We start from the raw sequence: 27,513 nt of genomic DNA, 5'->3' as shown, positions 1-27,513 counted from the left end.
GCGATTTTCAGTCTGATCCAGCTGTTATTATTTCTGGGCGGTTATAATTAACATTAAATAGTTTTACGCCGTAATTGAATGAGCTTAACCACAAAAGACGACACACAATTTTACCCACTTCGCTAGTCGTTTTCCTTTTCTTTTACAAAAAGGAGAAATCGCTGCGCTTTGAACTACCTTTTGCATGCTTGCGAAATGTTGAGAGCCCATGTCAGATTTAACGAGGTTTGCCCTCCGCAAATAACTCCTAACTTGCAGACAAAATTAAACACAAGCGTGTTTGTTGGCTCCTAAAAAGGTGCCGCTCGGGGTCTGCTGGTCTGAGGTCAGATTGCTCCATCAGAGACGGTCAGTCGGTCGCGAGGAAAAGAAACGCGGGGCTTTTTGTCAAAATCACAGCTTGGCAAAAACATTCGGCGGCCTTTAATCGCTTTAATCCTCCGGTATTTTCACAGGGACGCACAATGTGCGCGTAGCACTTAACGGCGAGGTTATTGGTCATTCTTGGTGACCTCTTGATGGGTTCCGTGGTACTGAAAGGGTCTTTCTAACGTGGATGACGGGATCAGCTTCTCCCGCTAACGGCGGTTTTTGGGTTGAACAAGTGCGACCCCGCGCGGCGGAACGCGAGTACTGCCGACGGCTCCGCGGCGAGACAGCGCGCAGGACACGCTGCTTCTATATGCGATTTGAGTGAAATCAGGTCAGAAAAGGAGCTGAGAGCCATAAGTATATGTATCCGTGTGAAGTGCCTTTCAAGGATTTAGGATTTAAACTTGTATATCTGGCGAAAAATAACTACTAAAATATATTAAAATGCACAATATTACATTTTATTCAACCGAAATCCCTCAAAATGATCATCCTCCCCAGGCAGACTTGGCAGAAGGGGAAAAAGGATCCCTGAACCGGAGTTTCTGAGCACTGCAGCAACATGAGCAGGAATTCCACTTCCTTCTCCCACATTGTGTTGGGTTGTTGATACTGTGAGGTGGAATCTTCGAGGAGGGACAAAGCGGGCCCATCTCTGCCGGCGCTGTGACCTTGGGTCCCTGGCAGATACAAAAGCGTCCGCGCAGGGCAGCATTCCTCAAGGCAGGTAAACAGAGCCTCCTCTAATCCCTCCGGGGGCCCTCAGTCTGCTCGGGCTCAACAGCGGCTTTTACAAACGTTGACATTCGCAAACATGAGCGGACCCGGCATGCTGGGAAAAACAAAACTGGGCCGTTTCTAAGAGAGTTCTGCAAATGGCAGCGCGGCGTTCCTTCCCAGGCAACATCGACCCTCCTCAGGGCGTAGGTGGTTCAGCCTGGGGTTGGAGGGGGGGGGGGGGGGGGTACATTTTACTGGTCCAACCCAAAAAAACGACGGGTTTTTGGTTGTGAAAAAAGAATTTAGATAATTTAACATACGCCTCCATCTCACAATAAAGACAATACCATTGCTGCATGTATCCAAATATTTATTTTTCTTCAGTTTTCTCGTATCAACTTCAACACATTCCGTCTCTCAGAGAATGATTCCCTTTCTCAAACGTCAGATCTTTTTTTTTTTTTTTACATCACATGCTTCACAGTTTCAGAACATGAGTGAGAAGACTTCAGAGTTTTCCAACACAAAACATTCCTTCATGTTATACAGCAGATTGTGAACACACATGACCGGGTGGATTGTCAACAAGTCCGGTGAACGTTGGATTGTCAGTGATTATTTTTTGTTGATATGATGAAACCACTGCAGTGTCTTTTTTTTTTTTTCTTCCTTTTTTTTTTTAAAAATCCAACCAAACAAGCCATGTGAAGAAGTCGGGAGGAGCTTTTGGTGGCGTGAAAGCCGTAAAGCGGCTTCAGAGAGTCACGCGTGTGCTGTGTGAACGCTCCCTCCACCGGGGCCAACACACGCGCGCACACACACACACACACACGCACGCACGCACGCACACAGGTAATCCAGGCAGGGCCACCCGGCTCCACACAGGAGTCCCAAGTTCACTCAACAACGCGGCCGCATCAAGGAAAAGAGCAGCGGCCGGTAGGAGCGCGATGGCGGTGGAGGGAGAAAAGCGGCAATGGAAAAGGAAATGTGGCAACATGTATTAAAGCTCGAGTTAAACAAAAAGAATTTAGCAAAAGAACCTTCGGTCCGAGGCCGAAACGCCTCGCCCGCCTGTGGAGGAACCTGAAGCGTTAGGTGAGCGAGTTACGGTGACACGGCGGCGTCGTTGGGCGGCGCCTCTCAGCTCTGGGGAAAAATGAAGGCGTTAATACGAGAGCGGGAGGTCACGCCTCCGGTGACGTGTTGCGGGACTGAAACCCCCCCCCCCCCAAAAAAACAACAGGCCACACGTGAAATGCTCGGACCATGCCGCCGGCTGGGAACGCTTTGGATTCAAAACCAACACAGAAGCCTGGAGCCAGAAACTGCAAATCACCCAACTCAAATTCCAGAAGTCGGGGCTTTGCCATAGCGACAGTCTCATCATGCACGGATTAAACAACAGACCAACAGCGACATTTGAGTTGGGAAGAGTCGTAGTTCCAGTTCATAAACGGGCTCGGTAATAAAATCACAACCAAATTGAGTTAAAACGTGCGACACCTTCGGCATGGTCCTCTCACCGAGCAACGGCACCGATGAGGACATGTGACACTACGTTGTTGCCGGGGATTTGATCTGAGAAAAGAATAAAAGTGATTATTTTAGCGCAACTCTGCATTTCCAAACGGACCTGTAAGAGAAAGTATAAGTTATGTGAAAAACCCAAAAGGCTCGTGTTGCGTGTTTGAAACAGAGCTCCAGCAGCCGTAAGAAAGACCCACAGATGTGTCAAGTGTCTCTATTAATCAAATATTAAATACTCTACTGCAACCACATGATGGGATGTGATTGGATTAACGGTTAATTAGCCTGCTGTAATGCAGGACGTAATAAAAGCAGCATTTTCCTACCAGGAAATTACGATGAGAAATAGATCATGTCTAAAAATTCAAGGTACATGTACGTACGAAAATTCTTAAAATTAAGGTACAAAAGATTCAATATGAATCTGCTCTGTCGTTACAAGAACAGGTGTCTTGTAGTAAGATAAATCAACACCGGCACTGCCGGTACGCTTTCAAATCCACAGGATTCAGTACAACACTCAAAAGACATCAAATACACAGCGAGGGAACAAAGAGCTCTACATCATTTCAACTCAAAACAAAAAGGAATAAAAACATACAGAAGACAGTTCAGAACAAATGCACCACGTACAAAAAAAGAAAACCTCATGTTTTACACTAAGAAAGAAGGAATTTTAGGAGTTTAGACACTTTAAAAACAGGCAGCACAATTGACCCAACAATTGCGACGCTTCAAGCATTCGGAGAACCTGGTGACCATCACCAACGTGCTGCTTCCTTTGAAAACCTTCGCCACTTTCAAGTGGCGGCTAATTCAAGGAGAACACCATGAAACGTATGAATTGGATTCACACATGCAGTCGTGGTCAGTGCCCCCCCCCCCCTCCCACCCAGGTCAGGTACTGGTGAACATGAACAACTCTTACCGAAGACTTAAAACCAGAGAAGTTAATCTGTGATGTCATTCAGATGCACAGCCGGGAGTTCAACTACTAACAGAGATTAGAAGTATGAACGTCGGTGTTACAAATGTATCTTTGCATTAGTCAAATCCGTTGAAGCACTTGTGCAACGTGTGGCTGCTTTCGCTTTTCCTCTGGCAGGTCGGGGCTGTCGGAGCCGGACATCCGTATGACACCACAGTTAAAACGGCACGACAGAAATTCTCACGTTTCTGGCTTTGAAGAAAATAGTCATACGGCCAAAATTCAGTGACCTTCCCCTTAAATCTATATGAAGGGGTTGTGCTCCTTGCAGGAGTTTTCACAGTATCAAGTTAAATACTTAATACGTAATGTAGAAATGAATAAAAAGGCAGCAGAAAGATGGACGTCACACACACAACCACACATCTTTGGGCTAAGGTTGAACCGGCTTCACATACCTGCATGTTCACGGTATATTGGCCATGTTTTTATTTTCCCTTACACTTTTTGTCAAATGTCTTATAAACAGAAATGTTGTCCAGTCATCCTTCAATTTGGATCCAAATTCAAAAACAAAAAAAACACTTGGTAAAATGATTAATGTCTGGACACATCAGTATATCCTTACATGTAAAAATGTGATACAACGCAAGTAAAGAGCAACTTTAAAACAAAACAAAAAAAAAGCCCAACAGGATGAATGCTGAGAGAAAGTTCTGCTTATGTACACGAGCTCTGGATAGATAATGGTTGCCCCCTCGCTGTCCTGACGTCACGGTCCTGCACCTCTGCTCTCAAACTCCCAGTAAACGCAGGTCACAACTACTTAGTGATTAAAAGGAACTAGTTTGTTTAACAGGCTTTAAACCGGTTTTAGACACACACAAAAAAAAACAATTAAAGATTTGCGATGAAGAAGGAATAAATAAATCGTGGGAAAAGGAAACGAGCCGCACTTCAGTCTGATGAGGACGTCTCACGGGATCAAACAGAGGCGGAGAATAGAACAAAACATTTAGAAAATGTTCATGTTCGGAGAGGTTTCTTTCTGTGGGGGAAAGTAACACGGTGCATTACTCCTCTGCTCGACCGGCAGACGTCTGCGTTTGTCGGCTCGGTGCTCAAAGGGCGGCCGCCCCTCAGCGGCGCCGCCGCCAATCTCCAACGGATAGTCACGCGGATTTGGATCAATTAGAACGGAACGGAGGAAGCGCTTGGAGAAATGTATCCTTAGGGGAACCGTCAGCAATTCTCTCTGACAACTGAAAAGAAAAAACATTTAATTCGGAATTCTAAAAAAAACTCAAACAAAATTGTCCACACAGACTCGATCCCTCGCAGCACCAACGGCAAAGATTTCAATCCTAAATCGAACTAATCCATAATCGATAGAACTAAAATACACAGGCGTTTATTCCACATTGGCTCCAGGTAACAGTTAAAAGACCTAAACCTTCAGAACTCCGACAAATGAGCAGAACCGGCACGAGAAGCGGCCCGGAAACCGAAGAGCGCCAAGAACGACGCACAAGAGTCACATTCATAAGATTAAAATAAAACATTTATCGTCCAACTCCAATTTGGTCCCCGTCACCACTTATGTGACAAACATCCTCTGCGCCTGTACGCATGTTCTCCACTAGATGGTGCCATTCACCCAAAGATCTCTACCTGACAGCAGGGGGGGGGGGGGGGGGGGGGGGGGGGGGCTCCATGTCTAACGAGGAAGCAGCACTAGTGATGAAATAGCGCCATCTACAGCAGGGGAAGACAAGCCTCCACCGTGACGGGCCGCCTCGCTCCACACAGACTGAATGATTTAGAAACCACTGGGCTGTGGTCACGTCAGCAGTAGCGAGTCCCAGCGTTTGCTTTTGTTATTAATGACGAATACGACCGAGGAGGGGAGCAACCATTATCCCACGATAGCTTCTACTTGGTGTTTTCCGTGGAAGAGGCACACAGCATTCTTCACAAACACACACACACACTAAAAAGTAGGATTGAGTGTCCAGTGTCTCTCCGGTGCCGACAATTGGTACCCAAAGTCAGACAAGGGGACGCTCACGGCCGCGCCCTTAATGTTCACTGTTCCAGGTCGAGCTGAGTGACGCTTCTGAGGAGACACGTCGACCGTGTGAGTGACCTCCCCACCCCCCCGGCAGAGGGGGGCCGAAGGAGCACTCCGTTGCCTGGGCCCGAGGCTCCCGCGTTGGGAGAAGGCGACTCCGTTGTGACAGGGCTCCTCGGCTCTAACGCGCTCCTCATCCGTCAATCAGCGCCACATCAATGTGGGACAAATCAATCATGTGCCTGTGTAGCAATCGTGATAAAAGGTGTTTGAGCCACTGACTCGAGGGGGAACGGACTTAAAACTTGAGTTGCATAGCAGCTAATTTCTGCGAAATTATGTGGGATGTAAAGCTTAGCAATGACAGAAGGTGATGATTGAATTATTTTATGGATATCAGTGATATAAAAGAGGGAAGTATATTGATTACCTATGGAAGCTCATTTGAAAACTTTCTGCATGCTGGGGACTGGAAAACGTGGCGACTGCTTTCCTCTGCTGCGGCATCATTTTGAACATCTGCAATGGACAGAACGGGTTAGTCCCAAACAAGCCTCATTCACAGCATGCAGACTTGTGTTAGTGGGAAGAGCACACAGGTTCTACTAGGATCAACGACGCTGGCTGTGTGACAGCGAACAATCAGGATGCTGAAATCAAAAGCTGCTAAATGGGATTCAGACATCACTCATTTACACAGACGAGTCAAAATGTCTCTGGTCTGTTGCGAGTACAACGAGATGCTCCCCTCATCCGCACGAGGGAGTGGGGGCGGCGCAGTGAGACGAATCCCTCCGCCAGAGGGCGCTATGGGATCACGCTAGCAAGACGTCATTACTGCCCCTCTGGTGAGGGAATAACTAGTAAATGATGCTTTACAGGCACATCAAGTCGGAAGAAAGTGCAACAATGTCGCCCACCTCTATGGGGCCGATGGACCGGAGAAGGTTCTGCAGTTGGAGGTCAGTTGTGGATGACGAGAGGCCCTCGATGGACACAGTGCAGCGCTCGCTCGCCGCTCCTCTTTGGCGCTGTCTGGTGGCCATCGGGCGGCCTCGACCAATCGGAACAGCCCCCCTCCCTCGGCCCCGGCCCGGCACCACAACCTGCGCACACGGGTAGCTGAGGATAAGATCTCCCAGGTGTAGTTCAAAGAAAAAAAAACTACTAGGTACGGGTTCGAGAGAAAAGACGGCGGGTGGAAAACACACACTGAACCTCTGCCTGCCTTCACGGGCAACGTTGATGTTTTAATCTCACACGGAAGCGTGTGAAGAGGAGCTACGTCTCGCAGCACAAAAGGCACATTTAAAAACCGCCATGCGCTTTCCTTTGCGCGCCTCTCAAGACGCGCCGAGCCTTCGCATGATTGACTTATCATATTTCTACATAGAGCGTCAACGTCAGAGCGCGATGCATGTGGCGCGGCACGTCTTCATTCCAGCTCCAGAGTGAGAGGTATGTTTCTTCAGCTGCAAGAGGAAGAGGAGGAGAAGGGGGAGGAGGGGCACGGCGGCCTTCAAAAAGAGATAAGAGGAGGTAGAGGGGAAATGTGTGTGTGTGTGTGTGTTGGGGGTGGGGGAGCCGCAGAGGGAGGGGGAGCCATGCCAGCGATATGGTGCCTGCCTTGGCCTGTCAGTGTGTACGGTAACTGTGACAGCCGCCTGGTGGTGACAGGCGTGCGGAGAGGCCAGGGGACCTCGTGTAGCCCCCCCACGCCCCCCCCCCCGTGTTACACTGCTCTCAGCTCGTCAATACGCCTGCACCTGGCACACTGTCCTGTCTTATTACCCCTACTGCTCGATTGCTCTGTCGACTGAATACCGGGGTGCATCGCACGCCGGCCTGAGGCAACGTCACATGACACGTTTCGGCTTCTTTTATTTTCAGTGCCGGCGTTATCCGACAGGCTGCTCTATTAATACACTGCGTGCACGTGTACATGTTTTCGGGGGAAATGGTTGCCGGTGTCATACCCTGTTTTGCTGCGGGTTACCCCCAATCCCTCGGCCTGCCTGCGGGGTACCGGCTGGTCCTTGTTGCTGCTGCTGCTGCTGCCCCGCCGCCATCGTGACCTTCCTCTGCGCGGGCTGGCCGAGCGGGGTCGCCGACCTGGTGCCTTGTGGCTGCGGGGGCTCTCCAGCTGCCACTGTACCGTTTCCACCCTGCGTGAGAATGACGGAAAACACTATTTAGCGGCTCACGCAGGATTCTATCCATCTGAAGCGTCACAATCGTATTCACATTAAGGATCAATCAATAGGTGAATTCAATACAGGTTATCGGTAATCAAGGTGGTCGACGTCCAATTATTGCAACCGATATAACTGCTCTAACTGGAGCAATATCTGCTGCATTTCAATGGAAACCCAGCTCCTGAGCTCTGAATGTCAGAGCCACAGAGTCCTTATGCGGTGTTGATCGGCACAAACACTGGTGACAGATATGTGCTATGAGTGTGACTATAGAGTGGTTACAACAGACAGAGAAAGCATCGGAGCCAACGTACACTATTATTATTTTTTATTTTTTTATCAACTATTCACACCGCAAAAACACTGGATAGCGTAGCGGAGAAGAGCGAGTCCATAGCTATAATAATGTAGGTAGAAAGTGCCAGCGTTGGCACGCCGTGGGAAATAAAGATCAACCCAACAAGGTGATGGTCTCATTATCAAATAAAGTCACAGCTCAACTCTGTTGACATGCGTGTGTGTGTGTGTGGGCGGGGAAACTGAAGGTCGTCTCTTTGCAGACTCTGCGGAGAGACGTGACAGATCAATACGGGTGAAGAAAGGAGACGATATCTCTGCCCTGTCCCCAGTCGAGAGTAAATGGATTAATCCCTCCTATAGAAATCACGGCTCCTGATTGCGCCCATCAAATGCTAAGCTGCATTACGCTGGACCGACAGCAGCTCGATGTGTACCCCGTCCCACTCGCACCCCGCTGCTCCCCGGCCTTTGTGTATTGCGCTGCTTTCTATTATCCCTGATGAAAATATAATTTGCCTCTTATCTGTGTGCCTAAGCCATACAAATCCAAATCCTCAAAAGTGGCAACTTTCTTACACAGGTATTATGTTGCCTCTCCGCTCAACCAAAAGAGATTAATTACAAGGGACCTGGATTGGTTTTCTTTTGTTCCCTCGCACCTGAGAGATGGGTTGATGGTTAAATAAATAAAAATTAAAGGGAACCGAGGGATGACCGAGAAGAGCAGGAAAGAAGAAAACAGAAGGCAGGAGATAACATTGTCAAGCGCCCGTTGATGACAGCAGAACAATGTGGAAGAGGAAGCATCAAGACGATCTCCTTTTCACTGCGGCTACGTGCCTTAGCCGCTTCCCTCTCTCCTCCTCCGCCACTCATCCCACTCATCTCTCCCCCCCCCTTCCCCGCCCTCCAAGATGCGGCACATCAGATAGCTCCGTGCAGGTTTCCATTAACGCAGTGACACACAGTTATCTTCATCTGCAGCCAGCGCGCGATCTTGGCTCTGCGGCTTGATCCTCCGGGAGTCGGAAAGCGGATTATTTCGAAGACCATCACGCCGGCGTGTCTCATCAGTGACAAGTATGAGTGTTTAACACGCGCGCCATTGTGGTTTTTCAATAAAGATTAATGTGTAATTAAGGCCACGGCAGTAACTTATAAAGTGCTACATAATAGCCAGCAGCGGTGATTGTGGACTTGTTGGTGCTACTGTCATTCCCGTTTTACCGTCTCCAAACGCTCCATCTTTGAAATACTCCTCTGCCCTTAAAAAGAGGATATCAACCTTTAAGAGCAGCGATGAGGTGTCCCCAACTCTTCAGATTAAATGTCATACACCTCTCTTTAATGCCGTCAGCCGTTCTGTGTTCTGAAGGTAAAATGTGCGTAAAGGCGTTGTGTCTTAAATACCAGTTCACAAAGCTTAAGAGGAAACTCTTAACGGATCAATTTTACCAAAATGACAGAGGCATCACCCTGTCACACCAATAGGTTAGATATCGTTTGGATTACAAAACAGACAGTGGGAGGGCAATCAGTGGCATTTCATTTTGAAACGGTCGTTTCCTCTGTGTGCTGAAATGGGCACAGGAGGATCAAATAAATGTCGCGGCGAACCACAAACGAAGGCGTTGGAGAAAAATGGAACTGGCATTGCTCACCGCTCCGGAGAGTTTGACCACTCTGACTTTTTGTGGCACCTGCTGGCCTTCGAAACTCTTGGCCCGCTGCATCACAGTTCTCTTAGCCCCGGGTTTCGGTCCAGGAGTCCGAGCCGGAGCCTGGCCAGGTCCCGCGGAGGGAGTCACGGGTATGATCTTCTGAGGGACCTGATTGGACTGGATCTGAGCGGCAGGCCTGATTACGTTCTGCACGGCACTGTTCCTTCGCTGCTGCAGCTGCTGCTGCTGATTTTGTGGAGGCGGCTTCCACTGCTGGTCTGGACCGGGCCCGGGGGGTGGTTGCTGCTGGCCGCCGCCTTTCACCATCTGCAGGCGGGCCTTGACATTGGGACGTGGTGCGGAGATCTGAGGGCCGCCATTGGGAGGGATGGCGGTGGCTTGATTGGGATTCTTTAATGATTGAGTCAATGATTGCTGTGTCCTCAGAGGCAACTGTTGATGCTGTTGTAGTTGATGCTGCTGCTGTTGTAGTTGTAGTTGATGCTGCTGCGGTTGTTGTAGTGGTACTTGATGCTGCTGCGGTTGCGAGGGTTGAATGTGTGAAGGAGACGGGCCCTGGCTGGGAGTGTTGCGCCTGTCCAGCAGTTCCTTCTTTCTGACGCCGGCCTGCATCTGCCGTCGCATCTCCTTCCGCTTAAGGATCTCTTCTCTCAGACGCTTCTGCTCCTCGATCTTGAGACGGTACTGCCGCGTCTCCTCGTCCTCCTTCGGGTCCTGTGACACAAAAACACAAACTGACAATATGACAACCGGCCTCTACTTCCTTGAAGGGGAGGCGTGGGCCAGTGGGCCTTATGTGAACCATGCCACTTGGGCTGACACTCAAATCAAAGAGAAAACCAGGGTAAAAAAAGAAATGAAACTGCTAACGTTAACAACCTTATTATTAGGCTTATAATTAATGGGGGTCCTTCTCACAACACTGGTATAATTTCTAGTACACTGGGAAAGAAACTAATTATCAGCATTATTGTAACATTTCAAAAGGATATTAATTACAACCTTGATACACGCCAATCTGAAATCAATCATCTATTGTGCCACTACCACATGGTTCCACCGCTCTGTTACTTAGCTGACCTGCGGTGCTTGGCTGGACAGCGAGCTCGGGATCTCCTTGCAAACTACCGTCCTGCCCGCGCCTCCGAGCTGCGATTCCATCTTGGCGTTAGCTTGGCCTCTTCCTCTGCCGCCGTCAGGCACCGGCTGAGTGTTCTGCCCGGGACGCATCCCCTGTGTTGCCTTGGCAACAGGTCTAATGTTGGCGGCGGGGCGGGCACTGTTCATGGTTGCGTTGCCGGGTGCTACGGGGAGTTCCCGGAGGTTGCTGTTGCGCTGCTGCATTTGCTTGGAAATGGGCGTGTTCTGAAGAAAAGGGAAATATCAGGAAATATCAGCATCTTGTGGCTTTACAATCAATCTGGTCTTAAAAAATGCATTTAGTTTTACCCACTTTTCCTTTGCCATGAAATGCACTGACTGTATACAGCTATTAGAATGACCCCATTCCCCTGTCTATAAACAGTTTGAATATAGATGATATGTTAATTGCTCACCATCCTCAGCCTGTTGGACATGTTGCGTTGTTGGGGGTTCTGAAGGCGGGGAGTCATCTGCCTCGGGCTGCCATGCGCCTGCTGATGGAAAGGATTCTGGCCATGGTGCATCATGGGGCGAGACTCGTTGACATTAAGATGTTGCTGCTGATGATGGGTCAACTCCTGCCTGTGATGTTGCTGCTGCTGGTGCATGGGCTGATGGGATGCCAAGGAGTCGTGATGCGGAAGCTGGGAGACAGGAGGGCCGTGCATTAAGCCCTGAAATATAAAAAACAAACCAGTAAGCCAGTTTTTTTCTTTTTCTTTTAAAAGAGGAATAGTTATACCTCCGGCTTCAGGCTATTCCTGCATATATAGTGATTAACCTCCAACTAGTATCCTCAAGTATCTACCCAGTCTTGCAACAATAGTGCTTCAATCACTAGAGGGCGCTCTTGTCTATGTCTCTTGACGAAGGGCCACGGTTCCAAACAGACAAGAGTATTTCTCCTTAACGCTTCAGTAACAATGAATACGATATCTAGTTTATTCATGTGTACACTACCCTTGTCTAGTCATTGCTCTTGCCACATCAATTTTAATAATCTTGAGCAACGCTGACAAAAATTCATACATTCGTGGCAGACAAAGCATGTGAAATCTTTTTACAGGAATTACTCCAGGTAAGAGAGGATGCTACAAAGAAAACCTCATAATATGCAGATAGCATTAACATATAAATAACAGCAGACGAACACAACAAGACAGACAGCTATTGGCTTAAAAATCACTTACTCTTAGTCGTACCTGCATCCCAAACTGGACTTGTGGAGGGGGGAAGAGGTTCCCCTGCTGGCCAAACGGCTGACGGGGGCCCATGAAGGGCCTGGGCTGGTTGGGGGGACCACCTTGTTGATTCAAGCCCACCATGCCCTGATGACCTTGGTGGGGAGGGAGGTTGGGTCTTGGGGGTTCTCTCGAAAAGAGTCCCAGCTGACCCTGCCCGGGCTGGTTGAAGCCCGGTCCTGGTTGGGCGAAACCCATGTGGCCCTGGCCAGGAAGCTGCTGCTGCTGCGGCGGCGGCTGCTGCTGCTGCTGCGGGGGGTGGTGGGGGTGGGGGTGGTGGTGGTGGTGGAGGTTGTGGCTGCTATTCATCGGCGGGCCGGGGCTCTGGTGATCAAACATGTGCTGCCCCGGAAAGCGTGTTGACTCTGGGCGTTCTGCTCCCACAGAAAGAAGACCGGGCAACAACACAACAGAGATGTCAGTTTTGTTTGCACCGCGAGCCGATCTCAATGCGTCGGCAACTCCCTCTCCAGACGCGCGGTCTTATGGCGAGGCAAATGAAAACAGACAACTCTATCAAGGTGAAAGTGTAAACAACAAACGGTTGTTTCACTGCTGCACTGTTAATGAATACAATCTGAAATATAGGTGTTTAACTGGGCTTCAAAAGCTCATTCAGATGTATATATACACACATGCATTTAACATGAGTGCCGCTCATTGGGAAGCGCCAGAAAGCAAGCAGCGTACCCTGTAGGTATACCGCCAGAGGTGATGTCGAATCGGATTAAATATGCCAGGAGAGCTTTGGAACCCTCGTCCGAGGCGGGAGTGGGACTCACCTCCCATAAAGAGCGGCTCTCTCTCTTGGGGTCCTTGAGGTGGCTGGCTCCTGAAGGGCTCCATGTGATGAGGGGGCCGCTGGGGCTGACCAAAATTTGGGGCCATGTGCTGCTGGAAGTCTCCCGGTCCCTGCGAAGAGGCAAAAAAAAAAATGAATTTTAGGCCAGGCTGGGAACTCAATAATCTCAATCATATTAAACTAATGAAAAAGGGGAATTTGTTGGGGAGTATTGCACCGAACGGGGATCGCTCCTAACTGAAGGGCTACGGTCGTTAACAAGATGCAGAATCTTGAATTGTAAACATCAATATGTATGTCAATATTAAAGAAACCCTTCAGCCGGAATTTGAGTGCAAACCCACCTTAATGCTACTTCGGACTTCATAAACCTTTCAAAAGCCAGACTCTAACAAGAAGCGAACATCTCAGGAAGGGATAAGTACCTTTACCTTTGTCTTAACCGATTTGCGCGTTGGACAAGCTTTCTGCTCGTTGCATGCACGTTACTCCCCATCTGCCTCCCGAAGAAAACTAGATAACAACCCTTTAATCCCTCCTTGGAATTCGAATCCCCCTCATAACAGTCTCCTTTATTCTTTTAAACATCCATCTCTGTTGAAAAATTAACCTGCTATTCAACACGTGGCACTTCCACAAATGGGCTGCTTGACTCCTCCAAGCCTATTGTAAATTACTTAAGATGCTATCAGGGCTTAATCCATCTTTATTCCACTGCCGCGTGGCGGTGTTTAGGAGAGGTGTTAGAAAGCTAGAAGGCCAGAGTTCCAAAAAACTTGCTTAACAGAAACTTAATCAAAGGGGCTTATAAAGACAGGGGCTTCACAATGAGGGGGGGCGGGGCAATCATACGGTTGTGAAAGGTCAGGCAGGCAGGTTTGCACAATGAGGACTCTGGTGTCCATTTAATACCTCTCAAAAAACACCGCTCATCCTCTCGCTTTTAATCCTGGATAAACAGGCCGCTGGCTGCTCGATGCGCAGCGGATGGCGGGATCGCGCTCACAGCGAGGGAATAACCAGGACATATATAATGGAGAAGGGGTCAAAGGTCCGTGAATGTATTGAAGAATGCACATTTGAGTTTAAGGAGATGTTTTGTCTCTTAGAGCTTGTGTGACTAGAAACTGTAGGCTTTGAAGCATATTCTTCAGAGACTTAAGGGGCTGTGACTGCTCACATTTACCATCCAGAAAGAATTCTTTGTCAACCCGCGTTAAAGGAAACAAAGGATCTCAATATGGATGGAAATACGTTTTAACTACTAGAAATTAGCTCGGTGGCATCTTCATTTGGTGGTTAAGATGAATGTCATTATCTAAACAGATTAAATATTCTAATACCTTTAATTGGCGCTGGGATTAATATTTCAAAACCCGTCTACACCCGCAAGAATTTTATGCAGTAATACTAGAGGCTATGACCCCCCCATTTGCCCTGTCTTTTAACAATTAAATTTGATGGGATGATAATGTATGATAATCATGAGTAATCAGGTGCCCACTGGTAAATGGAATGTTGCCGGCTGGTATGTCACCTGCATTTCAAATTGTGTCCTTGGCAACAGCGGCCTGAACGTGATTGACAGCTGGGGAATCCAACGCTATGCTTTCCATCGGCCCCGTTGTCTCCCACCTCACATTCTACGGTCTGATCAGAGGCGAAAACTGCCCCCCCCCCACCTCGACGACTGCGCTATCGATATCTAGGACAGTCACAGACTTCAGGGAACAAGAAGCACCCTGATAATTATGTTGAAGGTTGGGGAAAAAAAGGTAAATAAAAACAGTGGTTTTGGACAAGGACGGCGAAAGCCTGGATGTTTTTTTTGGCAACAGGGTTGTGAATCCAAAATGAATGCAATTGGACGCAGCTAGTTTCCAATGACTAATTTGCATAAATCCATATAAAATGCAATTTCCGGGAGGATGTCAGTCAGTACCAGCACCACCTGATGCCTGGGCATCATTAACTACAAGGACGCAGTAACTTAGGGCACTTTGGCTGACTTGCTATCGAGCCACTTCCCTCAATACAGTAATTACTTTAAAGGCATTTCCGTCATCCCTTGGATGGGTTCTTTGCGAGTGAAATAAAGGACCTTTTCTTACAGGAAATCCCTGACTTAAGACCCCTTTTTCTCTGACGTGAAATTCAGCCTTCGGAATAAATGTTGCAGCGAGGCGAGAGGCCCACGTAAGCCCCGTCAAGCCACCAGCATGTTTCATTAACTCAAATACCGTTCGAAAAAGGTCTCCGTGCCGCTGGGACACAAACCCACGCAAAGTGAATTTTAACTGGCGGTATGTCCTGGTTTCACAATTCCATTATGTGCCTGGCTCGCTAGTCTGATCCCCGGCCCGTCTATGAAGGGTAGCTAACTTAAGTCCCGCCACAGCAGCCTCGACCTCGAGAAGTCGACCGCCTGGAGCCGCTATCACGCACTTCCAGTTGCGCGGTCAGACTCGTATCTGTGTTTACCAATTCGCTTCAACAGCACTTGGCCGGGGCAGCCGGTCTAATTGGCGTAATGATATTGCCCCCACAGAAAAGGGGACGCTAGCCGCGTGGAGAGGCGGGGAAAGGGAGGCAAAGGGGAGGGAGAGGAGCAGCTGCTACTCACAGGGAACCTCTGAGGACCCACAGCAGGTCTGGGCTGGCTCTGAGCAGGAGGCATCAAGGGCACTGCAATGAGAGAGAGAGAGGTTGGGGGGGGTGGATGGAGGAGGGGAAGAAAAAAAAAATGGAAAATGAAGGGCAGTAGGCAAAGAGGGTTGGTGATAGAAGAAATGGGAGGAGAGACATCTTCATGCTTAAGGCTGTTACACTGACATACATGTTACAATTTATATCACAATTGATCCTCACATCTTCACTTCAGCACAGACCAGGGAGCTCAAGGAAACATCTAATACATGCGGGTCACTGGCCAAATTTTAAAAAGGAAGAAAAACTGAGTGAAAATGATAATTGACCGTACATCTACCGTGATTAATTGAGAACATAATTAGCAAGTTAATTGATAATTCAAATAATTGTCAGTTGCACACTAAATTCATTTAAGTGGATTTTCATATTGCAGATATGCTGCAATATGAATCATGTAACTGCACGAAGATGAATAAAGTAACAAATATACAAACACAGACAATTAATCATAACCACAGGCAATAGCTGATGTCTTTCTTCACAGGAGCTAAAACCTAAACCCCGTTTTCACTTGCACGCGATGACACACACACACACATGTGAACACGCACGCACACACAGACGCTAACATGCTTTACTAACAAAATTTCAATCTTGGCCTGGACAGACAGGCCAGATAAACCCATCTCAGGGAATGAAATGGTGATGGAGAAATGGAGGATAAACCCATTACTGGCTGAGAGAGAGCTATTCACTTGTCATTCAACCGAACAACTAAATGACATTCTAATCCAGACACCTTTCAGGACATTGGAAGGAGAACTGCCAGCCGCAGCGCATCTCAACGGAGCGTCACGCAGCGCAGACGAACCGGGGCTGCCAACGCTTGGATGAGATGAACATTAAGACTTTCACTCTGAGGATTTAGATTATGAATCTTAAATGTTTTTTTCTGTAGAATGCTTAGCATATCTGCTGTGTATTTATTTGTTCTCATGGCGTAGGTGTACGTTAGGTCTACCATTATACTTGGGAGTAGGTTTGGCTCTATTCATTTCACGCAGCGCCTGGCTGTGTTTGTGAGCACAACCATGATACAACTAACAAGCCGGAGTGGCGGTTTAACTTCATCGTCAAACACCTGCGATAAACAAAAAGGGTTTTAATCGAACAAAAAAGTAGGGTCATTTCTGAACCTACCTTGTACAGAGGATGACGTGGGCCCTCTGAAATGGGGGTTAATGTGGATATTTTTGGACTGTGGAGGAGGCTGCTGCTGCTGGTGGTGGTGGTGGTGCTGCTGCTGGGGGGGGAAGTTGGGTGGTGGGGAGCCCATCATTCGCGGCGGAGGCTCCATCTGGGGCCGTAGCGGAGGGGAGCGGTGTGCCAGGTGCGGGGGGATGAGGGGCTGAAGGGGCTGCTGGGCCAGCGGCCGCCCGTGGTCCTGGAAGGGAGGAGGTCCTCTCGGTCGTGAAGGGTGGTGCTGCTGGGAGTGCAGTTGCTGCTGATGAGGAAGAGGCATTCGGGACGGCTGCTAATTGGGAAGATGTGGGGAAAGGAAGAGGAGGGGAAACCCAAAACAACCCATCAAAACACATCTATTCCTGGGAAGACTCCGACCTCAGTGCTCGCAGACACGCAGTGACACGCCAACAGGTTAGTTCACAGGAAATATTGAAGACGGTATACTGCAGTAATTTAATCCTGAGCTCCTCTGCAAATGATAAAGTATGTGTTCTTAAGAATTTCTTCGAGTGAAAGTAACCTTAGTGGGATCACTGTAAGAAAGGGACATCCACTGAGATAAACAACTAAAAGTCAGCGGTTTGCCAGCTTCAAAATATATCAACTAAGGACTCATCAACTTATTAATGAGAAATAACTGTATCGTCAAGTGAAGTTTCACAAGGGTTCTTGACAATTAGCCATCGTTGAGCTACTAGACAAACATGCCAAAAAACATGTCAGGGACCAAATTAGTCAAGTCAATGTGTAAAAAGCACAACCTTGTTAACAGCAGTCAGCAGAATGTGTGTGGAGTTGGCATGTTGTCCATCTGTCATTAAATATTCATTCCCAGGGTTTTGTTTTAAATTATACAACCGATTGTCATTAAATAAAATATAAGCAAATATAAAGCTGGAGTGAAGTACCGCAGCCTTGAGAAGCGACCCTTTATCACAGTATTATATTGGTCATTTATCATTTATGAACTATAGTTTTACGTTTTTTGCAGTGTAAAATGTAGCCTTGGTAGAATTCATAATTTAATTCAGTGATAAAAAAAGAAAATACATTAAAGATGTAAATTAGGTATCTTAAACATCACGATAACCTTCAGCTGGATTACTGAGGTCGTTTTTATTTAAGTTTCATGTTTGTCTCATGACTTTTTTTCCTAGACCTTCGGATGGTCTCATATGAACTTATGAAACATGTAAATCAAGGGAATAAACGTCTTGAGAAACCAAATCCTGGGCAAGAACAAATGTAATTTTGTATAATAGCGTCTTAATGAATGATCTATATATCAACATAGATACTGGAGAGCAGGCCGTCTGGACTTTGGCGGGACGACTGTCCCTTTAAGAGGGTTTAGGCAGGTGAGTGCACAATGCCTTACCTGCATGCCCATGTTTCCCATCAGCCTGTGGTCAATCATTCTTCCTCGGTTTCCTCCTCTAAAGTCGACCATTCCAAAAGGTGGGAAGCCTCCTCTTCCTCGGCCTCCCCGCATGCCTCCCCGCATGCCTCGGCCTCCGTACCGGTTTTGTCTCTTCTGCCGTTCTTGTTCCTCAAACTGCATCAAGTCCTGCTTCGCCTTCTCTGACAGTTCTGATGGACAGCGGAACGGGGACAAAAAAAGTACTTGCGATAAATACAGAGGTCTGTGTGAAGCAAAGATTTAGCATAACTTTGGTTGTTACTGCACAGAGAACACAGGACGCCCAGTAGAGATCGTTTGTACCTAACGTTTCAGGGATACTCCTCCTGTTGCTGCCTGCATCGGCCAACCGCACAACAGCGCCGTCCTTTCTCTCAGATTTAAACCGTATGCGACCAGACCCTTCATCTTCCTCGTCCTCCTCATCCGATTCCTCCTTTGTTTCATCTTCAAGCATGGCTTCATTTTCGACCTGGGGATTTTTTTCAGAGGTTAACAAAAACTAAAGTCACAATTTTGGAAGATGGAGGGACGCCGACACAATTTACGAAACCCGCCGTGCGCAACAGAGAGCAACATGCCGTTGTGTTAATAAAATAACGTACGGTTATTTAGTTTTAGTGCATCACAAAATCTGCTCTGAAGCGAAAAACAATTAGCCAATTAGAAATTAGATGATCAAAAGAATTGAAATATGCCCCAATTTTGAGATTTAAAAATAGTTGCAGTACCTTTTTCAACTAAAGATTATCTGGTTCAAGCTCTTAAAACGCAGTCTTTCTTTGCTTACTATCAAATTTAAATATCCTTATATTTTGGGACTGAGTAAGACAAAACCATATCTTTGAAGGAAATGGTCACTGACTTTGTGTAAACTAAGCGATTGACAACATTGAGACAGCAGTTTAATCATTGATGGCATTTCTTTTAATAAGATTTCATTAATATAATTGTGAACAATCAGCACAGATTATTATCAGTCTTTGAAACTAGATTAAATTCACTGCATGCGCAAAACTGCACCGCCTGAAATGAACAATAACACTAAAAGACCATTATATTCTTATTCTATGATGAAAAGAAATTAACCGGTTAAATTTCTGCACCGCATTTTGCTGGGCTTTAATAAAAAGATTAATAGCAATAAAAAAAGTTGAAGTGGTTATCTGGAGGGTGGCAGCATACCTCCTCTGTGTCAAAGACCCGAGAGCTTTCGGCTGCGTCTTCCTCCTCTTCCTCCTCCTCCTCTTCATGCTGCTGCTGCTGCTCTGCTCCACCTCCCTCCACCCGCTCCTCTGGGATCCCCTCCCGTTGGACTCCACGTTCACCCAGACGCTCATCATAGGTTTGATATTCATCATCCTTTAAAAGACAACAAAGATAATACGTATTGATTAGGTAAAGTAGCAACAACGCTTCAATAAGGCTCAGTAATATGTAATTATATATATATATTATATATATATATATATTATATAGAGAGAGGTCGACCATTCATGCATAATGGACATCTTCATTGAGTTGTAGTTCAACTGACAGCTTTTTAATGAAACAATGACATTAATGTATAATTTAATTTTAACTACTAAAATAACTGCTTAACAATAACATACTTGTGACTGCAGATACATATTTTACCATTTCCCAAAGAAACCCAACAAAATCCTATATAGCATCAAGGCAGACCAAATGTTATGGAGAGGATTTTGGGGAGACACCATGTAAACCCCCTCCCAGCCCAAATTACCATAACAGTGGGAGCAGGGCTTCATTACTATTCCTGGCAGCATTTGAAATTCAATGAGATGTAAATGTTTGACATGATATACAGAAATGCAGGCACGGATAAAAGCACTCCTTCCCAGTTCAATGATGGTGAAAATATCATTGACTGACTCCTTGCAAATCGCTGTTATCGGCCGCACAATAACGTCAGGAATCGATGCAGAAAACATCCAACAGACAAACATTCTGGGAGATGGCAAATCATTTCTTTACTCTTCCATGAGTACATTTTAGTCCACCTTATGATAAAATCATTTCATATAATCATGAATACACAGTCATTCCTGCAAATTAACATCATACTTATCAGACATACTGGTATGGGAGTTGCTAGTAATTCAAAGATGATATCTGCAGAACACCCCTTTAACAAATAGGTAAATGAGGTCAGACTGTAGGTCACACTTGGTGTTTGGTGTTGCGCTCCATTAACCTGCCAAACAGCAGCACATAATAATGCAAAAAAGAAAGAAAAAAAAAAAAACACCCTCAGCGCACCAGACAAATGGACGGGATGCCTCAAGGGAACACAAGCGTTTAATCCTTTAAACTGTTCCACACAGTTCGAACTGAATACCACGGCGAGCAAAATGTCAAGGCTGCGCCGTTTAGTGACCTTGTAAACAGATATTACGCACAACACGAATTTACACCTGCAGATATTTCACCAAATCCCCCCCCCCCCCAAAAAAAGCATCCACTTGTCCCGCACACCGTCAGAAAGAAGGTCAATATCTTATCTTTGTTATAAAAAAGGAAGTAGGCCGCTGTATCTCTGTCAGGTGCCAAACACCATCACACCTCGGTAAATGGACCATAAGAGACATTTGCACATGGATCTGGTCTTATCTTTGATCCTCTTAGTTCTGGCTAAGAGGGAAGGGAAACGAATGAAAGGGAAAATCGCATCAATCATTAGAAAACCGTATGGGGTGTCCTCGGGAAGGTCAATAATCTTTTCACCTGCATGAGACTTTATCAGATCCAGTCTAAAGGCGGAGATAAAAGCCCTCCACATTAACCTCCGCCGATTGGCAGCACATCTCCAACACAAAGCAGCTTCTTACTCCCTCAAAGATACCAGGCCCAAGGTCACAATGGCACGCGGATTTGGAGGCGACAGCAGCGCATTACCTCATGCCAAACAAGCTGTCAACACAAACTTTGTCAGCAAGATGGAGAAATTAACTGGCAGGAAGGGATAATGAATCTAATCCTCTCCTGCCCAAAAACGCCAGCCAACATCTCCTTCTCCTGAATAGATTTTCAATCCTGACTGTCCCCCCTTTACCGAGACAAGAAAACTGATATCATCTCTTGGGAACAAAAGAGTGGGACAGACACACGAGGGCATGGTATGTGAATGAGTGTGTGTGCCTGCGTGTGTTTGTGCGCGCACATACACCTAAGTAAGCAAATGTGAGAACTCACTTGAAATTCACCATCCAAGGTCTCATTGATTTGGATGTCTAACACTTCATCCTGGTAGCCCTCGTCCCCCTCAGCCGGCTCTCCGGTGTAATCCATTTGGTCGTCGGGCATCTCGGTGTTGTCGCCATGGCTGTATTCGTGTGTGTACTCTTCTTCCCCCACATGCTGGTACCCCTCCGCCTCTACATCCCCCTCTTCACAGCCCTCTGCACCCAGGTTCACAGCGTCATCTGTGTATTCTGCTTCCTGCAAGTTGTCCTGCTGGCCAAAGGCTGCGCCCAAGTGGTATGTGGCATTGAGGCTAATATCCTGACCACTGCAAACAAACAAATATTGGTACTTTACAGCAAACAGCAATAAAGAATTAAGGTGAAATGTGCACATTGTGGTTCTTGTATTTGTCAGCTTTATTACCAATAACAAAAAAAGCATCAACACATGAGACTTTTGTCATTAGCGTACCTCATATTTACATCTTCCTCATCACTTTGTAGAAGGTCATCATTCAGCTCCTCATCCGACACTTCTGAAGGATTCTGAGATAAACATAAAGGAACATTACGGCGTACGTTACAACGGTAGTCATGTGTGTTTGTTCATGTGTGAGGCGTGGGGGCAGGGGACCACCTCCAACCCCAGAGGATGCTCTATTCCCATGTGGTGATTGCAATCTGGGCAGGTCAACACAGTTCTTTTTTGTCCACCGTACTTCCTCCTGGTTCACATCAACACCTTCCCCTGTGGAGGAGCCACCTGCTCCAAGTCAACTGTTACTGTTACACACTACTAGTTTCGAAATGTTCTACCGGCACCGACAGCCAATGTATTTGATGTTATTTTCCGTTTCCTGCTTGTAAGAGAGAAACCCTACTGAGAAGCCAAGTGTTTTATTGGCAACCAGCATTAAATGAAAGTACACAAAACAGTGAGAGTTTGCAATTTTCTTACCTTTTTAACTGTAAGCCAATCTGCCTCCAACAAATCCTCTTCCAAATCACTGTTGAAAGAGAAACATCATTAAAGAACAGGTAGATGATAGTGCAGAGCGTAATATATTTACAAATAATGGTATTCTGTAACAGGGCAATTATAATTGTTGAGTTGAAAATACAATTGAATTTTCTTTTAAAAACAGGTCTTTGAAAATGTATATTCATTTGTGATGTAAAAGAATTCCTTAATTGACATTACAGCACTGGTTGTGTAGAGAAATTGGAACATGAGATGATTCACCTCTCTAGATCGTCATCTTCCCCTCTCCTCCTGCGTGAGCGCTCAGCACCGGGTTTGTCATATTCTTCAAAGCCAAAATCTGCAAAAGAGAAGCGGTTTGTTTACAGAGCAATGGACTCTAATAATATTACCGTCCTTGCAGGTTAATATTAGTATGTCCTACCAGAGGACAAAACGAAAGCACAAAACGAAATGGACAGAGACTATCAGCAGAGTTGTTGATTCAAATTAACTTGCCTACTTTGCCAAGCTGAATCAACTTGGGCAGCGAGTAAACAAATGCCATGTATACCAACAGCATGACATACAGTAGAGAATGGTAGACTTATCCATCGCATGATTCCAAATCCATATAGAAAGGGATTTTTTTTAATTGTACGTACATGAAACAAATGTTTCTGGTGTTAGAATTTAGTTGTATAGGTTTTTAAGTGTTTGTAATGTTGCGGAACAAGTAAGACTATAAAGTCATCGACCTAATTGCTAATAAGAATACTATCACAGCACCTGCCACACTCCAGAGTTCGCCAGAAGTTCACCCCATGTGTCCCATAAACTTGGGGTGAACAAATTATTGAAAGGATTGGATAAATAAATGGAACAATAACATTTGCACTTAGGGATGCACTCGTTCAGTGTACTATGCTCTTGTACTTTTACTCAGCTAGTGAAACTACTCCGTTATAACCCGACCCACTACCATCACAGTAACGCAACGTTTACCTCTTGTCAGTTGAGCTTAAGCTGCCCAGCTGCAAACGTGACTCAACACAAACACACTGAATCCATAATGTTACTGAGTGAAACGGGAAGTACCCAGTTCCCCGTTTCCAAGAGAGGGGCCACGATGATGCGTGCATTGAGGTAAGGATGGTTCAAATGTGGACATATTCTCTGTGACGTTACCCAGAGGTTTTATGAAGAGCCGTGGGAGAGGGGGGGGTCAAAGTGAGGCATTAGCTGTCACCATCTTGGAAGTGACAGCGTAGCCCAACTCCAAAAATGGGAAAAGAGGTGGATCATGGGTAATAATGGAGTCATGCTGGCACAAAATCTGTCACTCAAAGCCACCACACCCTCAATTAAACTAAACTTAAGTGTTTAAGAACATGTTTTGTTCCAGGCTGTTCATTTCTGCAATGAAGACCTTAACATTAGATTAACTCTCTTTTGGAGTCAGCCTCATGGAGACATTGGAAGAACTGCGGCTTTTAACACTTATGTATTTGGCTTCATTCCTCACCACTGGAGGTTGCGGGCTCGTGTGCATCTGAAATAGCCAGGTATTTTGGTTGAATCAGATATTGACTTTTTAAAATGTCTAATACTTATCTTCACTGTTTATCCAATAGCACGGTTAAACGCCCAATTTAATTATAAAAATCCCTCCTACAAAAATATGCTTGGTTTGTTCCGGAAAAATGTTAAAATATCAGCTGTGTTGCATATTACAGTCGGAAAATGATGCGCATTGTATTATTAAGTACTCATATATTTTGGCCACAATAGCATAGTCTGGTGGTAAATAACATTAGCAGTTCAAACTTAACTAAACGTATTCAAACGCACTTGGGTTACGCAATTCCCACTCAGACGTAACAAGCAGACGGAGCGATCCCATTACAAAAACTGCTGGGCGATGCATCCACCTGCAACAGCGTTCAGCGGCCTGGTGCATGTTTTCGAGCCCCCCACGTCACCTAATTTACGTTAGGTCGTAGCGCAAACCGACATATTATATATCTTCTGATAGCTCCTGCAGCCGGATGCTAATCAAAAACGACAAGTGAATCAAACCGCAGGATAAACTGCGTCATAGACGGATCCTCTCACCCCCCCACCCCCCAATAATGCTGCAGCGACCAATGTTAGCTTGTATTTGAACCCGAAACGTCTGAGGTTATGGGTACATAACCCCTCTGATAAAAAATGATTTTCATCCAATGTGACACGTCAAGAGTAACCGTATCATGACCAGGCGAACGCCCAAACTACTCTCAATCAATCATTCAAGTATGAAGCGTGTGTTCCACCAGCGTTTAGTACTAGCCTGCTGTTAGCTAAATTGCTAAACTAGCAAACGCAACTGTTTTTATGACAAAACCGGACACAAAATAAAAAACAACGTTACCCTGTGACTTGGGTGTAATTCAATCTTCTTAACTCCAGTAATATGACTCGATGAAAAAACGTAAAGTTAAACTCAGATATTGACAAGCTTTACGTCAAGCTAATGTGAAGTATTGGCCAACAAATTGATGCTAGCGTTAGCTTCCCCATATGACAAACGTATCGTTCGCTTTAAGGTATGGCAATATAACGTCACGTTACCAAAAGAACGTTCAAATTAACGCTACTTCAACTAACGCTATAGACCTAATACATGTTGGTGGTACAGTATGGGACCTACCGCCAACCCACGGGTGTTTAAACCCTGTTGACATTCGCTTTCGTTAGCCATGGTCACTAGCCTAGCTGCATTGCTAATATAGCATTGTTGACAAGTACTCACTCTGCGCGTTGGCTGACATGGTGCAAGGCGCGTCCCGCTTAGAGCTCGACTACAACACTCGAGGGCGCATTTAATCAGAAGTATCCCTCCGTTTGGACGGTTACAAGACGCGAGACGAGCCAAGGTAACAGATTCTATGCGGCAGAGGCATCCGTCCACGATCAGAACAGCACAAACATGGCCGCACCGTGTTTGGCGCGGTGATGCATTGTGGGTGGGAAACACCAGATCGCCGATCGGTTTGCTGGCCAAAGTCGAGCCGCTCGTCAGGCCCCGGTAAACGAACTCGCTGCAAGGAGATCTTTCGTAGATCTTCCTTCAATCACTGCATGCATTCCGTTACAAGTGTTTGTTGTGGAAAATGCGTGTGTTGTTGAATTAGGGTGTTGATGGTTTCCTGCACAGCGGAGGGTAAAAAGTGTTGGTTATTTCTAGACATACAGAAAAAGCATTTAAAGGCAAAGACATACAATGCATTAATAAATAACACACTTCGTTCTCTGGATAGTTCTTCAGTCAGCTCTGTAGTATTAGATCGGGGTGATCATCATGCAGGACTGAGTTGGTCAGGGCTCATAGATTAGAAATACTGTAAATTGTTGCTGCAATGCCATTTCTGCGCAGATTTTGTGTAGATTTGTGTGGAGGGGCCAATCAACATGATATAACATACTATAACAAAGAATATTGAAAAGTAGAAGTTGTCTTTTGAGTATTTAATATCCGTGCAGAGAAGGTTCAATCATCACACAGAATGCAAACAGTCTGTTTTTGTACAGATGTTCGTAGTGCATGGGTTAGCGCCAATGTCACAGACATTTGATAGGTGACTGCTAGGAATAACAACCACAACAAACGGCCTTGGCGCTAGAAAGTTCTTATACAAAACAGTCAAATTTATCTTTGCACTCAAGCAAGGATGAATTGTTCTTTTGCAACAACAGCAAGAAACATTTCAGCATAAACACAAGGAAAACAACACCACAGCCCTATGTTCATCACTGCAGATTCCAAAATCTACATAATCTACACACCTGCTTTGGGATGTAGACGTTCAGCGTAGCGTAGCACACTAGCTGCCGTTATATCATTAATTTTATGTCAGCCAACAGGCAGACCGCAATAGAAATTTGGACGAACTACAGGATGGTCCTATTTAAAGGCCCATAACTGGAGGAGGAACCCCAAGTTAGTAAGTTTGCTCAGGTGTGAAAGGTCGCTTCAGAGGCCATGTCACCTCTAATATGTTTGCCTATACTGTACACTGAAACTATAACCATTTGGAGTACTTAACGTGGCTGTTAAACTTTATACAACCACATTAATTATTTTCAGCCTTTTCCAGGGGAATAACTCTTTTATCTTAAGGACACCAGGAAAACACCTTCGGAGATGAGTAACACTGGTCTTGGAATGAACAAAGTACAATCCCGTCTTGTTCTTTAAGACACGATCAGTTGGTGATCCTCGTTTAAAGGTTTTTCATTGCTGGAGCATCTCGGACGTTTGTTTCTCTAGGTGTTGTAACTGTTGTCAAATTCTGACAATGATCAGGCTAGAGTAAAATAAAGGGGGAAATAAAGCAAATCTCTTTCACATTCTTGGCATTCAGAGAATATAAAGGCACAGATGATTGTAAACTGATAAATGAAAGAACTTCACACGTAACATTATTCACTTACAAACATTAAAAACCACACAGACTGATATCTGAGAATAATTAACTTTCGACTCAATAACAGAAGATAAATCATACTGACTTGTAAAAGAGGATGAATCATTCAACTTTTCTGAATGAAGTTAAATCAGATCACGACTAAGACTCTAACAAGATCACCAAGGTAACCATAGTAAAATCTTCCGTTAGGTGTGAAAGTCGCACAACTCGTTATGGCCTTGTGCTTCACGCTGTTTGTCCCGAAGGCAGTGTTGTCATTTAGTGACAGAAGACACCCTGCAGTTCTCCACAGTTTCCCAATGTAGCAACACTGTTTTCAAGTAATGATTTTACTTTACAGTACATTAGTCCTTTATTTAATTATTAATTATTTAGTTAGTTAATTGAGCTCTGAAGAGACATAGAGGTCGGTAGGGGGAACCTGTTTTGTACATTTTGGGAGGATACCACAACCGATTGACCTGAGTCAATTTGGCAGTTTCTTTCACAATTCAAGTCCTTCCTTAGATGTCTATCCTTGTCTGGGCTTATTTCTTTTTTCTCTTTTAAAAAATGTAAATCGCTGACTAAGTTTTT

At 45.8% G+C, this 27,513-nt stretch overlaps 1 protein-coding gene across 8 annotated transcripts; it reads right to left on the bottom strand.

Annotated features, from left to right (window-relative positions):
- Positions 1-1,445: 1,445 nt before the first annotated feature.
- Positions 1,446-25,636, bottom strand: rbm33a (RNA binding motif protein 33a). 8 transcript variants are annotated; one of them, XM_040167756.2, is made up of 19 exons: positions 25,260-25,636; positions 22,748-22,826; positions 22,463-22,511; positions 21,977-22,050; positions 21,515-21,830; positions 19,484-19,660; positions 18,602-18,770; positions 18,257-18,468; positions 16,834-17,167; positions 15,608-15,669; positions 12,965-13,094; positions 12,132-12,556; positions 11,355-11,615; positions 10,879-11,163; positions 9,778-10,512; positions 7,598-7,786; positions 6,542-6,727; positions 6,052-6,140; positions 1,446-5,863 (listed from the first exon to the last, which is right to left on the bottom strand). In XM_040167756.2, exons 1-19 carry the CDS (start codon positions 25,276-25,278, stop codon positions 5,815-5,817), a joined length of 3,840 nt encoding a protein of 1,279 aa, XP_040023690.2. In that variant the 5' UTR covers positions 25,279-25,636; the 3' UTR covers positions 1,446-5,814. The 8 variants fall into 8 exon arrangements, with proteins under 8 accessions (XP_040023690.2, XP_040023693.2, XP_040023692.2 ...); XM_040167759.2 differs by having other exon boundaries at positions 11,355-11,585; positions 25,260-25,576; XM_040167758.2 differs by having other exon boundaries at positions 12,144-12,556; positions 25,260-25,576.
- Positions 25,637-27,513: the final 1,877 nt, after the last annotated feature.

Source organism: Gasterosteus aculeatus, chromosome 21, assembly GCF_964276395.1.
Source record: "Gasterosteus aculeatus chromosome 21, fGasAcu3.hap1.1, whole genome shotgun sequence".
NCBI classification, from domain to species: Eukaryota; Metazoa; Chordata; class Actinopteri; order Perciformes; family Gasterosteidae; genus Gasterosteus; species Gasterosteus aculeatus.
This window is presented reverse-complemented; position numbering and strand designations above follow the sequence as displayed.

What these genes read in the sequence shown, in the direction of transcription:
- rbm33a (XM_040167756.2), bottom strand. An exon ending in AGAGCCGCTCTTTATGGGAG is followed by an intron (nt 12,557 to 12,964) that starts GTGAGTCCCACT and finishes CTGTGGGAGCAG; the next exon opens with AACGCCCAGAGTCAACACGC. An exon ending in TGGTCAAACTCTCCGGAGCG is followed by an intron (nt 7,787 to 9,777) that starts GTGAGCAATGCC and finishes ATTCTCACGCAG; the next exon opens with GGTGGAAACGGTACAGTGGC.